General features: G+C 40.9%; 3 protein-coding genes and 1 non-coding gene across 5 annotated transcripts; 3 read left to right on the top strand and 1 right to left on the bottom strand.

Annotated features, from left to right (window-relative positions):
- Positions 1–1,543: 1,543 nt before the first annotated feature.
- On the top strand, positions 1,544–3,016 carry LOC105698239. Its single transcript, XM_012422298.1, has 2 exons — positions 1,544–1,753; positions 1,905–3,016. Exons 1-2 carry the CDS (start codon positions 1,573–1,575, stop codon positions 2,657–2,659), a joined length of 936 nt encoding a protein of 311 aa, XP_012277721.1. The 5' UTR covers positions 1,544–1,572; the 3' UTR covers positions 2,660–3,016.
- Positions 3,017–3,846: 830 nt separating this feature from the next.
- LOC105698263 (CD63 antigen) lies at positions 3,847–10,621 on the top strand. Its single transcript, XM_012422346.2, has 5 exons — positions 3,847–4,177; positions 7,573–7,761; positions 8,559–8,729; positions 9,170–9,388; positions 10,338–10,621. The coding sequence occupies exons 1-5, from the start codon at positions 4,100–4,102 to the stop codon at positions 10,401–10,403; spliced, it is 723 nt and encodes a 240-aa protein (XP_012277769.1). The 5' UTR covers positions 3,847–4,099; the 3' UTR covers positions 10,404–10,621.
- Positions 6,562–6,643, bottom strand: Trnas-uga. The gene has a single exon. It is a non-coding gene; the product is annotated as a tRNA-Ser (tRNA).
- Positions 10,622–12,704: 2,083 nt separating the features above from the next.
- On the top strand, positions 12,705–16,859 carry LOC105698262 (CD63 antigen). 2 transcript variants are annotated; one of them, XM_012422344.2, is made up of 5 exons: positions 12,705–13,531; positions 14,047–14,235; positions 14,456–14,626; positions 15,187–15,423; positions 15,753–16,859. In XM_012422344.2, the coding sequence occupies exons 1-5, from the start codon at positions 13,457–13,459 to the stop codon at positions 15,948–15,950; spliced, it is 870 nt and encodes a 289-aa protein (XP_012277767.1). In that variant the 5' UTR covers positions 12,705–13,456; the 3' UTR covers positions 15,951–16,859. The 2 variants fall into 2 exon arrangements, with proteins under 2 accessions (XP_012277767.1, XP_012277768.1); XM_012422345.2 differs by lacking the exon at positions 12,705–13,531 and adding an exon at positions 13,569–13,971.
- Positions 16,860–17,304: the final 445 nt, after the last annotated feature.

Raw genomic sequence — 17,304 nt, 5'->3', positions numbered from 1 at the left:
CACGATGGACGCGCCCGATGGCGGCGGCGCAGCAGCCGAGAGACCGTGTCTTCTCGCTCGGTCGCTACCCGGGCCGGGGGAGGGACAAGGACGCTCGACCCGGACATCGGCCGGCCCTTCTCCGGTTTGGTTCCTCTCCGATCTTCCCGATCTGCAGGTATCGTTATGCGGCTGTCAAAGAGTTGGACCGCGGTGGAAATTTTTCAAATCACTTTTTCGATGTAGAATAAATGAAACGTTTAAATACAGTTTAGGCGTATTATTAATCATTATTTATCATTTTACCCGAAGAAATCTTTAAGCTATGATGCATCGTAAAGAACTGTATTTTGGGGTATGTCCTCGTTTGTCGTAAGTTTTCAGGTAGACCGATCGTTCGCAATTTCACGAAATTATAATATGATGTTATCAAATTATAAGTTTATGTAGAAATTTGAGATAAATGCACACTAATTCACTTTTAGGACATAACATTTATAATCTTACTACAATCTTAGGTACTAAAAGTGCACGAATATTATGAATATTTCTAATAAGGTGCACTTATCTTCGAAAAGAGTACGTTCCGTTTATGTCCAGGCTTTTGATACCACAAAAAGTGCGATAAAAACATTGTCCTTTGAAAAAGAGAGGGGTTTCAACGAGCCCTTTTTCGTTTTAACCTTTTAAGGTGATATGAAAGGGTGATTAAAAATATTTATAAAACTTTTCTCCAAACTGGGTGACCCAGAATGACCCTTTCATATCACCTGAAGGGTCACAAGGTCTCGGATAAACTTACGTGAATTATTTTCATCGTTTCATCTCCACAGTGTTAATTCGTGTAAGAAATGAAAAGTAAAGAAGGTTCAGACGGATAAACTGTTCAAGTTGTCATTATAAATGGGGAGGTAGACTGCTTAGAAAGTGAACGTTCGTTTCTTTTAGGAAACGAATCGCAAGGGTATAACATATGATATAACTTTTTTTTCTATTCTCTTTGCCCAGTCCGAAGCAACAATTGCATGTAGGTACATTGTGATTTCATAGAAATTGAAGTTGCAAGTATTGAACTCAGGGCTGGGGCGACGCGTATATAAAAAATGACGTGCGTACAGTGGCCGTTATAACTTCCATTATAGAAGTATACAGGGTGTTTCATTTTAAATGCCTAGTGCTTGAGATATTTCGATGGGTCAACTTGGGTGAGACACCTTATATCATGACCTATTGTGGCTCGCTCACGAGCGTCACCTTCGACGCGCGTCGCTTCCGACGCGCGTCGATTTATTCGCTTCCGCTACGCGCTGCTACTACGACCAGTGGCGTGTCCAGAAAATTTTCTTGGAGGGAGTTAATCAGGATGCACTTCGTTTTCGATACCTAGACAAAACGCGAAACGTAAAAACGTTGAGAAACGTGGCGTCCGCCCGAGTGGAGGGGATTCCGACCTCCAAAACCCCTCTAAACGCACGTCGCCGACTACGACGCGCGTCATGACGCATCAACGGACGCTCTATCGTCGCATCGTGCCGAGCGCAGTCGGCGTCGCAAGCGTCGAAAATACGTCCATTCGACGAGAAGTCCTACAAAATGTCAGGCAACGTTGACTGCGAATTATTAATAAGCGAAGTGCAAAAGCGGCCCTCTTTATGGGATACATCCCACGAGGACTACAAAGACAAACATAAAAAGAATTCGGCATGGGTTGAAGTTTGCGCGTGCTTAATAGAGAACTTCGCCACGAAAAGTACAGCACTTCAGAAAGTGATCGGTAAGTTCTATCAAAGTAATATACTACAATGAATCTCTCCTATTAACGTTGTTTGTAAACACCCTGTACTTTCGGGGCGACTATTTTATCTAAAGAAATCTAGATATATCCTAGTGACATAAGAAGTTTTATTTAAATAATAATGTTTCAGTACAAGATGTGATGTCAAAATGGCGTACCAAACGAGATAATTATATACGAGCATTAAGAAAACAAGCCCAACATTACAAATTCGGTTCGGGCGGCAAAAAGACCAAACTATATGTGTACGGAGAGCAACTGTCTTTCCTGTGTAAGAATAAAGAATTACGGAATACCGAAGGTGGTTTCGATGAACCTCAATACGAAGAAAGCCAAGACGATGAGAAAAACGAAGTCGAGAGTGAAGCAGGTGATGCAGAAAGAAGCGAAGAAATAGCCAGCCCCTCGCCAATAAATATCGCACGGCCAGGAAAACGCAGAAGGACGGACGTTGAATGCGCATTGTTAGATTTTATGGAACGTCACAAGAGAACCAAGACTATAGAGGAAGACGAGGACTTGGCGTTCTTTTATTCTCTGCTTCCTACCGTTAAAACCCTGGACATGGATCAGAAATTGACATTTAGATTACAGACGATACAACTTTTGCATACCGTAAGGAATCCACTCGTCCAGTTTCACCCAAACGTGCACATCGAGCCACCGCATTCAAATCCAACCATACCGATTGACCCGTCGTCTTCGAATCCTTCTATGACCTTTCACCCATTCTCAAATCCGCCCATATACAGTCGTGCTTCTGATTCCGATTCGAGACCAATGTCTACATTATCATCTGCTTCGTATGAATCGAAATTTTCACCGCAAGAAGGAACGTCAAACGACTGTACAGCATCTCTGGGCAATCGACGCCGAAGGCGATAAGTTTTACCGTATTCATTCCTTCGCCTTGTGTACCGTTTCTTTTTTCTAATATAAACACACTTATTTAGTTCTGATTGGTACACTGAGCGAAAAAATTACTATCGAGGTGAAATTAATTACTGGCGGCGTATGTAAATATTTATCGCTGAACAAATATCTTGGTTTCAGCGAAATTGATTTTGCGGGAACCGCCAGCATTGAAATTTTACTATAAATCTATCAAATTCTACATTTGTAGAAAACAATATGTGGCCGGACTTATCTTGCCATCACCCACCACCATTTCCTCAGGTTTTACGCTTGTTCTCATATTTGAATCTTGACGTTCCGCGTCATTATCCGAAGATGAAGTATCAAAGATTTACCGAAGTTCTTTGACCGCGAACACAAGTTATTGGAACATCGATTCCTTGCAAGTGGATGGAAGAAAGAGTCGAAAATAATCGACGGTGTCGCAAGACGCCACTTCGTAGGGTCGGGTGATTCCCCTTGCCGTCTTGGGGGGGGGGGGTAATTGGATCATAGGTGGCAGTCGGGTGGGCTTAGACTTAGATTCAGTGACCCCCGGTTGTTCTTTCATACGTTGTTAATGCTGTTACCGGAACACGATGCGAAGCACTACGGCCTACTTGTATCCCGCTTAGGGTGGAGTACACTTGTATATACGGGTCTGGAAACTCCGCCAAATTTTCGGCGGCGGGGCCGACAAAAAGGGATGCGTAAGACAATTTTCATGCAAGATAACTCGATGATTGTCATGGTATAGTCATCGTTACCGTCGAAGAGCACTCTCAGAAAACGAAACGATTTCATTCGGCAGAGAGTAGCTCTTTAAGATCGAGTCCGTGTTAATTCCCTTTAATACAATCCAAGTGACATAACGGAAAATCCGTTGCGGCGTTGAATGCGTTAAATCGAGACGCAGAGTGGGCACGCAGTTGGTCACGCTTTTTGGGCTGTCGATGCGCGACAAGATCCGAGGGGCCAGTAGCCCATTCCTATACCGTCAATGGGACGAATCACCTTGCAAATATATTCCAGAAGAACGGAAAGTTCCCGCAACTTCGCGCGAGATGAGGTCGTTCGAATCGCCCGGGCAATCGCGCGCCTCGGCCGCGCCTGCGCGCCGCGGCGCGGTCACGTGACCGGCGCGGCGAAGTCGGACACGGGTCGGACCGCGGACGCGGTAGGGAGATAATTCCCGTGCAACGTGTAGCGCAGCCTGCCAACTTCTGGACAAGTGTCGGGAGTGACGCATATTTGGCCTCCGTTAGTCCCGCCATCACGGCCAAAGAGCGTGCGCGGACTCGAACCGCGTCGTCGCATTTAGGGCCCGAAACTCGCTCGAATTGCGCGTCGCGCGACGTCTTGGTGGTGCACCCGCGGCATCGCACATCGCGTTAATCGTCTCTTTTGTGGCTCCCGGGTGACCTGGCAGCCATGGTCATCGGAATGAAGCTGCCGGCGAGCTCGCGATGCGTCAAGTACCTCATGTTCATCTTCAACCTGTTCTTTGTGGTGAGTCGCGAGGGTCGAGATGCCCGAAAGGTATTCCGGGCGATCGACATCGATCCGAGTCAAGTTCGGGTCCGAGGGCGCGATAACGCGTGCGTCATTCACCCGAGAACGGTGGCACGTCATTTCCGTAGGCCAACTAAATCTTCCTCGAACGCTCCTTTTCCCTCCTCGCGATTTCATATTTTGCGAATCCAGCGAAACGAGCATCGTTGAGAACAGCTATTAACCTTGAAACGTTCGCTTCGACGTCGTCGCCGTTTTTTTCCCCGCGGTCTTCGCACGGGGTACCCCGAGACAAAGATATCATTGAACCAAAGAAATATTTTCTTCAATCAAAGAATAAGAATATTCGACTCAAGTAAATTGTCACGATTTCGAAGAAACATTGCATCCGATTTATTCGAGTTCATTTGAGTGAAATATTTACTCATTGAAGTAACAAAGAAGTTTCCTTGATACTATTCAAACAAATATTTCTTTCGTTCGATGAATTTTTTTTCCTCAGCGTAGTATTTTGCAAATTTAGCGGGACACGAGTCATACGATCGACGATTAAAATATCCACGTCCAACCATTTCGAAACGAAGCTGGTAATCCGAACAAGCTATTCGTCAAATATATTGGCAACAGAGGACTCGCCTCCATTGTTAATCACCCGACAAACGCTGATCACTTTGTCAAAAGCGTTTGTCATTCTTTCCCTAGTCCTTCAATTGCGATGGCCATGTTGATAAGGCATTCACGTGCGAAAACTCGTTTACCATCGTTATTTTACTTCAAGGCTTGCGATTGATTTTTTAGTACGTTAAAAGGCTTCCTGATCCATCAATATTTGATAAAATTGTATCGAAGTGTATTGGTAAAATGGTATCTTAGGGTCCTGTAGATTCTATACGGTAAGATTTTGAGTGCAGTAAACTGCTTATTTGAAAAATACGTATATTTTTTACAGATACCTTTCCAAATGTCCCAGGAACGGTATTTTGATTATTGTAAACCAATAGTGGCGTTAATAAAGCTACAGAAAAGAAATAAAGTAACAGCTATTCCTTCCGATGGTATGAAATTGATACAGCCTTCAAACATACAAATAGTATTCGAAGCATAGACACAGAGAATTAAGAGTGATCCGAATAGGAAAGCTAGCGATTCCGTTGATACCGGTTAGTTGCGATAATATTTAAATTCGTACAAACGGTACGGTCCAGCTTATACTCTAAGGCTTATTTCATAGGTAGAGTTAAGCTTTGGTTATAATTAAATCGTTTTATTCTTATATATAATTTTGATCCGCTAGATTCGCAAACATTCCATTACTCTGTACCGAGAACACTCACGGGGAGCGCTCTTTTTGTCCGCATCTTACGGTCCGTTCTCGTTCAGGTCTTTATTTTCTTTCTTAACGCACTTTGGTTTAATTGCGCGTCTAGCGAAAATGCTTTATAGCGATCACTAGTGTTCAAAGCTTTTGACAAGTTGTAGGCTCACCCCGTTGAAAACATTCATATAATTTAGACGCGTTTAAAACATTGAATTGCCAATTAAGAATTTGTGTAGTTTATTCAACTGGAACGTTACACTTTAACGGAATAAGTAAATTTATAACATATTTTCAAATAATATGTTACACACATTATAAATTCAGTACACAACAGTATTACTTTTCCCACACAATTTTACAAAATTATAATACGATGTTATTAAATTAAAAATTCATATTGAAATTTACAATAAATGTACGCTAATGCACTTTCAAGGTAGCAAATTTATAATTTTACTGCTACCTTATGTCCTAAAAGTGGAAGAATGTATGAATTTTATGAATATTCTTAACGGTGTAACCTTGCGCAAAAGATGTATTTCTGTGAGTGAAATATCTTGTAAGTTACTTATGTAAATAGACATTGTTAAATCCATGCAGTTACTTATGTAACTCTGATACGTGTCGTATAAACGTATGATCAATAAATGGATATCGTGTCACATGGACGAGTAATGTAGAAATACAAGGTATTCGAGTATTTTATGGACAGGGGGAGATACCATATGTTGCACTTAAAGGGTTAAAATGTGTCGATTAAACCAAACGTATCCGTGTCCGAAAATGCTTTGAGCGAGCCGGAGGGCGTTTCTATAGAAATTCCGATAGTATTTTCGGGTGAACGTAATGGCCGGTCACGTATTTTTAAGTTCCACATTCGAGATTACATAGTCATTAACGTTTGCAGGATGCCGTCGTTATCCTCGTATTTAGCCCGATGTGGGTCGTCGAATCACTTTCTATTTAATGTTCCCTCCATCGTTGAAAATGTTTCGATATTTCGAATACGAAAGCATGCCAAAAGTAAAAATAGTGGCCGAAGAGTATAAAAAAAAAAAAGATTCGCTGCGGACAGGATTCGAACCTGCGCGGGTGGAACCCAATGGATTTCAAGTCCATCTCCTTAACCGCTCGGACACCGCAGCACTCGGGTCCAGGGTTAATTTCCTGATATTTGTACTAATCGTACTTAGATCGAGTCTGAATTCCATTCTAGTGCACAATATTCACCGCATGTTATATATTACGCATTGGTCAAAGCTTATAGGAATTCAGGGACCTTTGCTATAGTGTCTGCACGGATTCGGGTGTCCGAAAAGGTTTAGTCAGAGAGGGAGTATAATTTGTCTGCCAAGGTTTTGAAAGTACACAAGGTACAAAGAATGTTCGTCGGGTGAAATGTATAACAATGCGAATATTACAAAGCGTACACAACGATTTCAATTTCCAATACAAAGTTGCAGGTGCTGCCGATTTAAAAAAAAATTATATATTTCTGTACCGAAATATCGAATGCAGTTAAATAACGGTGATATGAATGGACTCCCATTGACGTAGTGATACTTTCGAAATCACGCGCACCCGTCCATCATTTTGTTAACACTATTTTTTTCGCTATTTTTCAACGTTTATCTTTTAAAAACGAGAATTTTCGTTTCCTGACGCGAATGTGTTAACATATCCTTTTGTAAATCTGATTAACCCTGTACATTCAATTTCTACGATTATACGTTTATTTGACGAAACTATGCGACTAAAACTTCTTTTCAATATAACTCAACATTCGTATAAACTTGACACATTTATATTACATTACATTTCATTAATTTAGTATTCATGCTTATGAGTAAAAGAATGCACTATAGATTTTAATTATAATAACACTCATATACACCGTAATTCCGAAGCATTTTTTGGTATTTCTACGTCAAAGACCGTTACAATCTATGTTGCACGTGCGCAAGAAAAACCTCCGAACCAACACGGGACAGGAGATACTTTTTTGTCTAACCTTTTTGCTCACGAAAATTAATCCAAATCTTTGACTTGCGAATGACGTTAACGTTAATTCCAGATCACCGGGGTGATACTGCTGTCCATAGGGTCTGTCATTCTGGGAATGTATCACAATTATCAGCACTTCCTGGACAATAAGTTCTTTTCCGTTCCGTCGCTTCTCGTCGCAATTGGTGCCATCATCTTCTTCATCGCCTTCTTCGGATGTTGCGGAGCCGTTCGTGAAAATTATTGCATGATCGTTACGGTAAGTTTATTTAAACGCATAAGAGAGCCCATAACGTGCGTTCCTCTTAAAGGCAACGTAAACGTATAAAAGTACGTCAACTGAATTTGACCGAGTGTAATTACACTCTTTTACGGTCGTACCGTACGCGTAGGTAGACGGGAGGGTACGAGCCCCGCCATTGATTCGACTATGAGAATAGCGGAACCGAAAGCGAGTCGACAAATCTTTTATTTTCTCGTTCTTTTTTCTTGCTTTTTACGTTAAATGGTTGCCCAGCGCTATATGACGGCAGTCTATTTAGCGGCAAGAGAGGGAGAGAGAAAGGATAGCAGCCTCTCTGTTCTCCCGTTTTCCGCCCCCATGCAGTTTCTCTTCCTCGCGTTACACAATCTTTACTTTACATACTTCTGTAAACCTAGACCCAGGTAGCACAATGTCGTAGCAATGACGTTATTTTTCTATCATTATTGACCTGCGACGTCATATGTCCAAAACTACGACGCCGCGATGACATGACACTTTATGAGATTAATCAATGTCCTGAACCTGACGTCAGTTTTAAGTTTTCAAGTCCATTTTTTTAGTAGCATATGTGCGATTGTAGATTTGATGTTTATTTACTCCAACTTGAGCTCTTTTTATACGTTCTCTTCTTTCGTCCTTATTTGGTAGCCCCGTAATCCCCTTTTTGTTCTGCATGGACGGGCATAATATCAGTTCTCGGAATTCTCGGATGGATCATCGTAAAATGTTGCTCTATCATAAAGCATAAAATTGGTTTTCACATTTAAAACATCTTGTATTTGTTTTGGCAGTTCTCATGTCTGATGGTTCTTGTGTTCATAATGGAGTTCGCCGGTGGAATTTCTGGCTACGTGATGAGGAATCAAGCATCGGAAATAATCGAGCAGAAGATGCACCAGAGCTTACAGAAATACCTTACGAGTGATGAGATTCATGCTGTTTGGGACGAAATGCAGTCGGAGGTAATGTACAAATTCGTATTATGATTTTACATTGTCTTCAATTTCCGTAGCTCTTTTTTGTCCACTGGAATTGAAACTGTATTATACGATAGTAGGTGTCTTTTTTGTCCACTGGAATTGAAACTGTATTATACGATAGTAGGTGTCATTTCTCAATCAAATTCTGTTTATTTGATCATCATTACGATTTCGTCATGCAACTTTGAATTAAATAGTCTATTTAATTGTCCGTTGTTCACCGGTTAGTAATGCTGACACGATATTTAATTTATCAAGCATGTTCTGCTAAAGCGTCCCGTATTTCAAAGTAACGTAACTACAGACGTTTTCTGTACACATGAGAACTAACGAGAGCGAAGCCTGAAAATGTCGACTTCTTGGGCAGATTTTGATTTCGACCTGCGAGTAACCGTAATTATATGAATTGTTATTTGTTACAGTTCCATTGCTGCGGAGTCTCCAATAGCAGCGATTGGAGATCAGTGTTCAATAACGATACTCTGCCGAAAACCTGCTGCGAAACTGACACTCAGGAAGGTATCAACTGCACCACGGCGAATCTTATATATAAAGATGGATGCCGTCAAGTATTCGTCACATTTGCAAAAGCTCACGCAGTGCAGCTTGGCGGCGTTGGAATCGGCATCGCATGCATTCAGGTAAATTGCATAGATTTACAGGTCACACGTATCAGTGCCGTAGACATAAAGTCTTAAATCTAGCTTTTGCTAATATGGAGTTATTATCTTTCAAGTGAAACTTATACCATGGTAGCGTAAGTTCGCATGTCAACTGACTGCGAAAAGCGTATTGTAGACGTCCGACATTTGGGTCCACTATTGCCTGTACGCATCCATGCATTTCGTTTACATGTCGAACGGGCTTGGCAGTCAAAGAGTGAAGGAAGAGAAGCGCATCGAAAAATGAAATATTTACATACTATTTTTACAGTTAATTACTACTAATTGCAATCCTCTTTGCTTCGTGGTGTCAATATTGTTATACCTAAAACCAGGACAGTTTTGTGCCTGACTTTTGTTTTGCCTTGTGGTACAAGTTTTTCTGAATGTTTCTAAAAATGGACTTACTGCTTACTTTACATCTACGGTACAGATATGCAGATTGGATAGCGCTGCCTTTTATCCAATTTCTTTTATGGTAAATTCGATTTGACAATTCTAAGAAGTTCCGCGTACCGCTAAGTTCGTCTGTAATTGGATACAGAACTGAAATAGGTCATGCTCATCCTGGTCTGTGACGATATCGAGATGCACTAATGCCGGTTCCGAAGTATGTTTGTAAAAGAAGAAAAGTTAGTCGTATCAAGTAGACGAGTGTGTTTTTCTTCTACATTCGTGTAAATACAGATTTTTTGTCCTTTAGTTGAACATTTAACCATGAAGCATGTAGGGATAAAAAGAACTTTAACGTCCACCTATCGATACTTGTCACGTATCAACTTTTCTTAAATAATTGAAAATATAGTTTGCGTGCGAGTATGTATGAGACATTGTTAGGTATAAGTGATCACAATTGATTCTTGTAGAATAGGTACGTTATCCGGTGTTCACTAATCCAATATATATATATATATATTTTTTTTTCTAGCTGATCGGCATTTGGTTCTCCATCTTCTTGGCCAGATCGATTAGAAACAGCTACGAGACAGTCTAGGCGACTCAGTAGTAACTTCTGATCCTATTTAGAGTAGGATATTTTACTAATGTGGTCTCTCTTCTCTCCTATTGCCGATAAGTCCCCAAATTAGGCTGGACCGGGATTCTCGTTGACATTGTAAAATAAATTATAAACCGGCTAGGAGTTACACAAGAGCGTAATGAAGATAATTCCCTATAACGATATGAATTTTTAATAAATCGTTCACAATTTCACAATGGTATATTTTTCTAGATCCTCGAAAACGGAGAAAAACAGTGTATATATTACATGCCCTTACATATTAAAGTAATGTTGCAATTGTAACAACCATACGCGCTACTACATTTGCAGTAAACATTCTATTTTCACCTTGCAATGTTACATTTACAGCACTGGTAAGTAAAAATTACATGTAAAATGAACGCGTAAGAATGATTAGCGCTTACGAACAAAAACAGGGAAATGTAGAATCGCTCGTGTATCCTTTACTAGTGGAAGCACGTTAAATCTATGCATGTCTATGCGTTAAACATTTGTATTACAATTTTTAACCCTTTGTGGTCTTATGTCCAGTATGACTAGATATCGATAAGACGATTGTAGAAATTCGGGCCGCAATGAGTTAACCACCGAATGCTAGTATCGCGCGGTGATTATTTATTAATTTTAACCATCTTATTTTACCTTTGTTCGAAAGCGTTTCTAATTCAATGTTGTCATGTTTTATTTCTTGGTTCAAATCTACATAACTTGTAAATTTTGTCCAAAATTCTTGGAATCATTGATTTTGGAAGGAGCATTGAAAAGCTGTAGGTAAGAAACAAGAAAAGTTGATTATTTCAAGGAAGACAACCGAAGCGATCGCGCCTCACTTCGGAGATTTGACAAAATCTTCAGACCTTTGTGTACGATAATGGCGTGAACTGATACGTCTTATCTCTGCTGTGATTATTAAACATACCAAAGCTAATGTTTGCAAATCAAGTTGGTCTAATCGCAGGAAAGAGATTTCGCAGAGTAATGACCTGATCTGTGCGGAGAAATGGAATGTAAAAAAATATCGCTGTTAAACAAGAAAAATCTTGTCAACGGATTTGCCGATGCCTTGGGAGGCTTTAAATACTTAATCCCATTTACAGGCAGAAGCTCGTTTTAGCTCTCGAAACGAGAACATCGCGTAATTCGTGCAACCGAGAAATACTGTCTCCCTTTTTTTCATCACTGGCCCCTTTAAATCTATTAGATATTGCACTTATAAATTGTCGTTATCCGTGCAAAATTTCGGAACTGTTGCGAATCTTCGATGTTTAATTTTCTGCTGAGTGCATTTTTATCCTTCTTTGCAATTTTTCCCTGGTACACTCGAGGCATCGCACAGTATAATATTTTATGAATCCAGGGGAACAAAATTGTATATAAGAGTAAAACAATTGAAATAAATGTAAACTAAATACCTAATTCTTTAAATATTATCATAACAACCAGTATCGTTAGAATCACTAGCTTCACTATGGAGAGGATTATTTTTATTTCTCAGTATTTCTTGGAATCTTTGGAAGAGCATCTGTAAAAATGTACATATCGTTCGAATACGCAAATTATTGCACCCAAAATCCTATTGAATAAATTCTAAACAACTCTATTGTAAAGGAAAGAAAACTAGGTAGTGTAATGACGTTCAAAAGACTTGACAGTTTAAAAATACCAATATTTCAAATTAATTGCGGGCTATCCCCAACGGAGCACATACGTAAAAACGACGTCAAATTGACGCGCAATTTTTGGAATTCTGACGTCAGACAAACGTAATATCGGACCCTAACGTTTCTTTTCTAGATCTTCAAGTTTACGTCAAGTAAGGGTGGTGTCCGTGGCGATTTCGGATAAGGACCGTCGCAATTACGAAGTTTACGTTAACTTGACGTCTATCGGATGTCAAGGTTGACGTCTATTCGACGTTTCTTCGATGTTCATCCCGCGGACATTCGGACGTCCACTTTACGTCAATTTAACGTTGACAAGGTCTGATATTACGTCTATTTGACGTCGTTTTTACATATGTGCTCCGTTGGAGATTTTAATACCAATACATCGGTGCAATGTTACTTCATCTAAAGTCGGAATACTCCGGAGTGATCGGCCTAAGGAAAACGTATGACAAACAAGGATGTACAACAAAATACGATTCTTTACATTGTATTTTAATTCAAACTTTTCTCATGTCTTATGACCTTCAAACCTTTTTTCACGTAACATGACAAATAATTATACCAATAGGAACCCAAAAGTGTCATTAATAATACTTTTAAACTGTATTTAAATGTTGTGTTTCTATTTTTCTCTGAACCTCTTTGAAAAATGGATATTTTTATTGTCAAAAGGTATGAGCCCCTTTAAATACGGTTCAATGTGATTAAATTATCTGCTCATTCCCTAGGATAGATATAACTCTTCCGACTGAAGCTTAATCAGTCCGTTTATAATCGCTCCGATAACGGATACTCGCGGAAAAACTGGTCGCGTATACCGGGTGTTCCGGAGAGGTCGAAAACCGAAATCCTTTATTCCTACGTTAAACTGAGCGATGAATTGTCGATTCGTTATTCAATATTAAAAAGCAGCAAAAACTTTACTTTCTAAGGTAGTGTTAATCAGTGTTACGCATATATTTGCATATAAGTTTGACCTGGAGCTACATGTTTCTCCGACTTGGGAATGAGCTACAAATTTGGGAACTGATTGTTACGACAAAGTGCAAAATGCCACGAAGAAGTCCCAAATATAAGAAGTACGGAATGTGTTAAGTTAACTTATTAAAAGCAAATGTAGTTTTCTATATTTCTGTATTCCGCCGTGCGCGTGGACGGGGACTCTTCCTAGCTCCGTCCGAGACACCTTGTACAGGCGGTCTCTCTCTCTCTCTCTCTTGCGTTTTCGTCGGCTCGCTATCAGCAGATAGCGGTGCACCTGATGGGCCGACGGTGCCCGACGCAGGTCGACGGAGGCCGTCGTTGGCAGTCCGCACCTCGCCAGACCCGCGAACGGCCGGCACCGCACCCGCGAGCAAGATGGCGGCGACGCACCTCGACATGGGCCTCCGGTGCATCAAGTACCTCCTCTGCGCCGTCAACTCCCTCTTCGTGGTCTGTACTCTCTTTCCACCCGGTGATACCGCGTTACCGTCGCCGAAACTTACTTCCTTCGCTTTGCGACCCAGACGGAGACTCGAACTCGATCGTCGTCGCCGACGTGTGCCAACTTTTTCTCGCAAGATGGCGTCGTAGCTCTCAAGCTCGGTCACCGTTGGCGTCGGTTCCCTTCGTTTGCTTATCGACTATTCCCTCGTCATCGCGATTACCTGCCGTTGAGCCGAGTTCTTTATCCTACGGTTATGCCTTTTCGCTACGATACTAGCCGGTAATGTCGTAACGAACGATCGGGGAACCTCATTTTGCACATGCAATTTGCAATTTTATAAAACTATGGCGTGTAATAGATTTTGTAACGAAACAAAGGTGCCATTTGGAAAGGATCTCGCGGGCCAAATCGTGTAGCCAAAAGGGGACCAAATAATTGCGTATTAGTAAGCTCGCTCGAGATTGCAGTTTGCTGGGGGGTAATTAACAAGTGCACCATAATCTTTACACATTTTTTGCAGTTGACCGGGGTTATGATCATTTCCGTCGGAACGGCAATTTATGCCGTTTACGAGGATTTTTCACACTTTCTGGATCCCAGCTACTTTTCCCCCGCGACTCTGCTGATCGTCGTTGGTGCATTTGTCTTCGTTATAGCAATTTTAGGGTGCTGTGGAGCTCTCCGGGAGAGTACATGTATGGTTTTAGTGGTGAGTTAACTACTTTTATTCGTAATCTTAGAGTTTGAATCATTCAATCAACTTTTTAGATTAACTTTTGATTACTCGTTACACTGAGAAGATGATATCGATAAATCCGTGAGCTATGCTACCGCGTCTCTTGATATAATCATCATTGTAACAACAGAGTACAAGTACAAGTACAGCAGTTCTTAAAAATCATGATCGCTCTCAAGCGCACAATCTACAGTTTGCAGTTTCTTTGAGTCTGGTCTTGATTTTGGAAGTTGCGGCCGCAATTGCAGCGTACGCCCTCCAAGATGGCATCAAGAGTCTCTTAGCGGAGAAAATAAATGCAACGATGCACATATACGACACGAATCACGAGGCTGCCGCTGCTGTAGACTTTATGCAGTCACGGGTAAGTAACGTTCTTCAACTATACCAGAAGATGTAAAAATATATACATATATTAGATGTGCGATGAGATTATACCGCAATAACATTGCCACGGTATCTATTTACAATACTACAATGTTAGTTACCACACGTATTGTTCTAAGGAAGGTGAAAGAACAATAAATATTATTTAACCACCTTTTTATGAGCCCATTTTCTTGGCAGTAGGTAGTATAGAAAATTTAAAAAAATGTCTATAAACACATTTTCAAAAAATTAAAATTTCATGGCTACCGGGATCACACTTAGGGTCTCCACATTTACGTAGTAAAGTTTCATAAACGAGGTCCCCTTAACGTCACTTTTACCCCGCCTAACCACATTTGAGCGCTGTGGACCCATAAGTGCGTCCGACGATTGGTCCAATATTGCTTGCACGCCCTGATGAAATTCGCCACTACGCCAAAAGGGCTTAGCGCTCAAAGGGTTAAGATAAGGATTAACTCTTTTTAACGTATAGCATGCGCCGATAATACCACTAAGAGATCACGATTGGGAATGTATGTACGCGAACGTTTCCAGTTACATTGCTGCGGTTACTACAGCCATCGAGATTGGGATGCGGTGACGTGGGGCACCGACGACGGCGTAGCAGTTCCTGACTCGTGTTGTGCATGGAGCACTAGACCCGATATATCGGTCAATACCACGGTTTGCGGTGGTTTCTACGAAGAGGGCTGCCTCGGACGTCTTTCCATAATCGTGCATCGCAGCACCGTTTACTTGGGCACAGGAGCATTCGCCATTGCTCTTATTCAGGTGTGTACAAAAACCGGTACGGATTGAGGGAACCTCGATCCCATGGCAACACAGTTCCCGTTGGTGAACTCGTGAGAGAAAGCGCGCGTACACCATGGACATAGGATGTATGGAGGCTACAAATCCAACCATTCCCCCGATATAGTTGTGTACAATTATGACAGTTTCCGTCTTGTGGAGGCGCACAACGGAATCTGACCGCCGTTCCCATTCGTTTCATCGGCAGGGAGTTCATCCTACGTCCACGAGGAAAATCCGTACATTGTGACAGGAAACTCGGACCGTGTTGGTACGGAGTGTGTTAAATAATACAGTGCTTTGGTTGCCAGTTGACAGGAATAATGTTTGCGTGCATGCTGGGACGCGCGATCAGGAGACAGAAGACCGAACGGGAGAGACGCCGCTGGGAGCTTCGCGAGAGTCTGGTCAACGGATACCACCCGGTTGGCAAATCGGACCCCGTGTCTTCGTTTCCCGTAGTGTACACGCAATCCCCGGATTACCCCCTGAAGGAACCCACTATTTAATATCTCCGATTTATAAATGTTTCCCCTCGAAATATCCAGTCATCGGTGGGTTCACTCCGAGCTGATTCTACATCGACCAAAACTGGATATCGTAAAAGTTTGACAACGATCGGTTTTTATTAAAAGCAAAAATACGCAAGTGTTAATTCATTCTATCGATTTCCACGAATTTATCATGTAATCGCCCATTTTCATGGGCAAACGTACAAAAGAATTCTGCTCCATTCAAAAGTGTAATAATATCCTAAGTAGATTATGTCAATTTTTCTTTCTTCTCGATTTCAATAAGATTTGAATAACCATTTCATTAATATCCATTGGTTAGCTATCATTTTGGAGAAGCATTTGTCATTTTGCAGAGGAAAAATGACCTTTCTTGTAAACTCGCGAACGGAATGAATATAAATCGAATTACACTAAACTTTTTTTTTATTACTGAAATATGTATCACTAAAGGAGATTTAAAGCTTTTTAGCTTGTTTGATCTATAACAACTGCTTATTTTTCGAGAATTTTGACTAAAAAACGCCCCAAAGTATTGATGGCAATTTTATGAGAACATCATCGAGTTTCCTGACCGAGTGTCAAAACGCGTCAGTAGAAATGGCGACGTCACTGCCAAATAACCACTGAATTTGGCGACCTGGTAGACTTGGTAGACTGGCCCCTTAAGTGTACACTTTATTCTTTGTACAGTGATGCATTATGTGTACATCAAAGACGGTATACAAACCATTGTAATGTATAATCACTACTTTCTCGCAGCTATTCTACACGTTACATCGACGAGAAACGCAAACTAGTACAACTGGCTTACCAGTACACCGTTATAACTCTCTTACTTGTCATTGGTATGATATGTATACTATCCGATATGAAAATGCTGAGAAATACATTATCGATACGATCTATCGTGTTACTTCAATTTGTTAAAGTCGATATGAATTCGTGTAACAGGGTAACAACTTCCTTTATGGTCAAAGCTCGTGAGAATGACTCTCTCAGCTGATAATTGTACCTTATGATAACTTGTTGCTTATTCTATGATAATTCATTTTGGCGCTAATTGTATGGAAAAATTCAAATAGACTCGAGACATACAATACCGACCGATCAGCGAATTAATTGACCATTCAATTTCTACGAATTAATCCATTAATAATGGCAGACGTTGCAACGAAATAGCCTCCACAGCTTTTCAGAGATCGGCGTCTTACAACCAGTATCAAACAGATCAAGTATGATATGATACGTAAGTATTTGGAAACTTTGTCCGCTTATGGTATAGCTAGTTAAGGGGTTTTTTTTTTAACCATTTCTCTTAAAATTAAAATCCTACGTAGAATACTACTGA

Source organism: Orussus abietinus, unplaced genomic scaffold (assembly GCF_000612105.2).
Source record: "Orussus abietinus isolate OABI.00-Male unplaced genomic scaffold, Oabi_2.0 scaffold14, whole genome shotgun sequence".
In the NCBI taxonomy this organism is placed as follows: Eukaryota; Metazoa; Arthropoda; class Insecta; order Hymenoptera; family Orussidae; genus Orussus; species Orussus abietinus.
Note: the sequence above shows the minus strand (reverse complement) of the source record. Positions and strands in the feature narration are given on the sequence as shown.

Bases quoted from the DNA above. Each gene is read 5' to 3' on its own strand.
- LOC105698263 (XM_012422346.2), top strand. From the start codon at position 4,100: ATGGTCATCGGAATGAAGCTGCCGGCGAGCTCGCGATGCGTCAAGTAC. The intron at 7,762-8,558 runs GTAAGTTTATTT...TTGTTTTGGCAG, and splicing joins ATTATTGCATGATCGTTACG to TTCTCATGTCTGATGGTTCT. The intron at 8,730-9,169 runs GTAATGTACAAA...TATTTGTTACAG, and splicing joins GGGACGAAATGCAGTCGGAG to TTCCATTGCTGCGGAGTCTC.
- LOC105698239 (XM_012422298.1), top strand. From the start codon at position 1,573: ATGTCAGGCAACGTTGACTGCGAATTATTAATAAGCGAAGTGCAAAAG. The intron at 1,754-1,904 runs GTAAGTTCTATC...ATAATGTTTCAG, and splicing joins AGCACTTCAGAAAGTGATCG to TACAAGATGTGATGTCAAAA.
- LOC105698262 (XM_012422344.2), top strand. From the start codon at position 13,457: ATGGCGGCGACGCACCTCGACATGGGCCTCCGGTGCATCAAGTACCTC. The intron at 13,532-14,046 runs GTCTGTACTCTC...CATTTTTTGCAG, and splicing joins CCGTCAACTCCCTCTTCGTG to TTGACCGGGGTTATGATCAT. The intron at 15,424-15,752 runs GTGTGTACAAAA...TTTGGTTGCCAG, and splicing joins TCGCCATTGCTCTTATTCAG to TTGACAGGAATAATGTTTGC.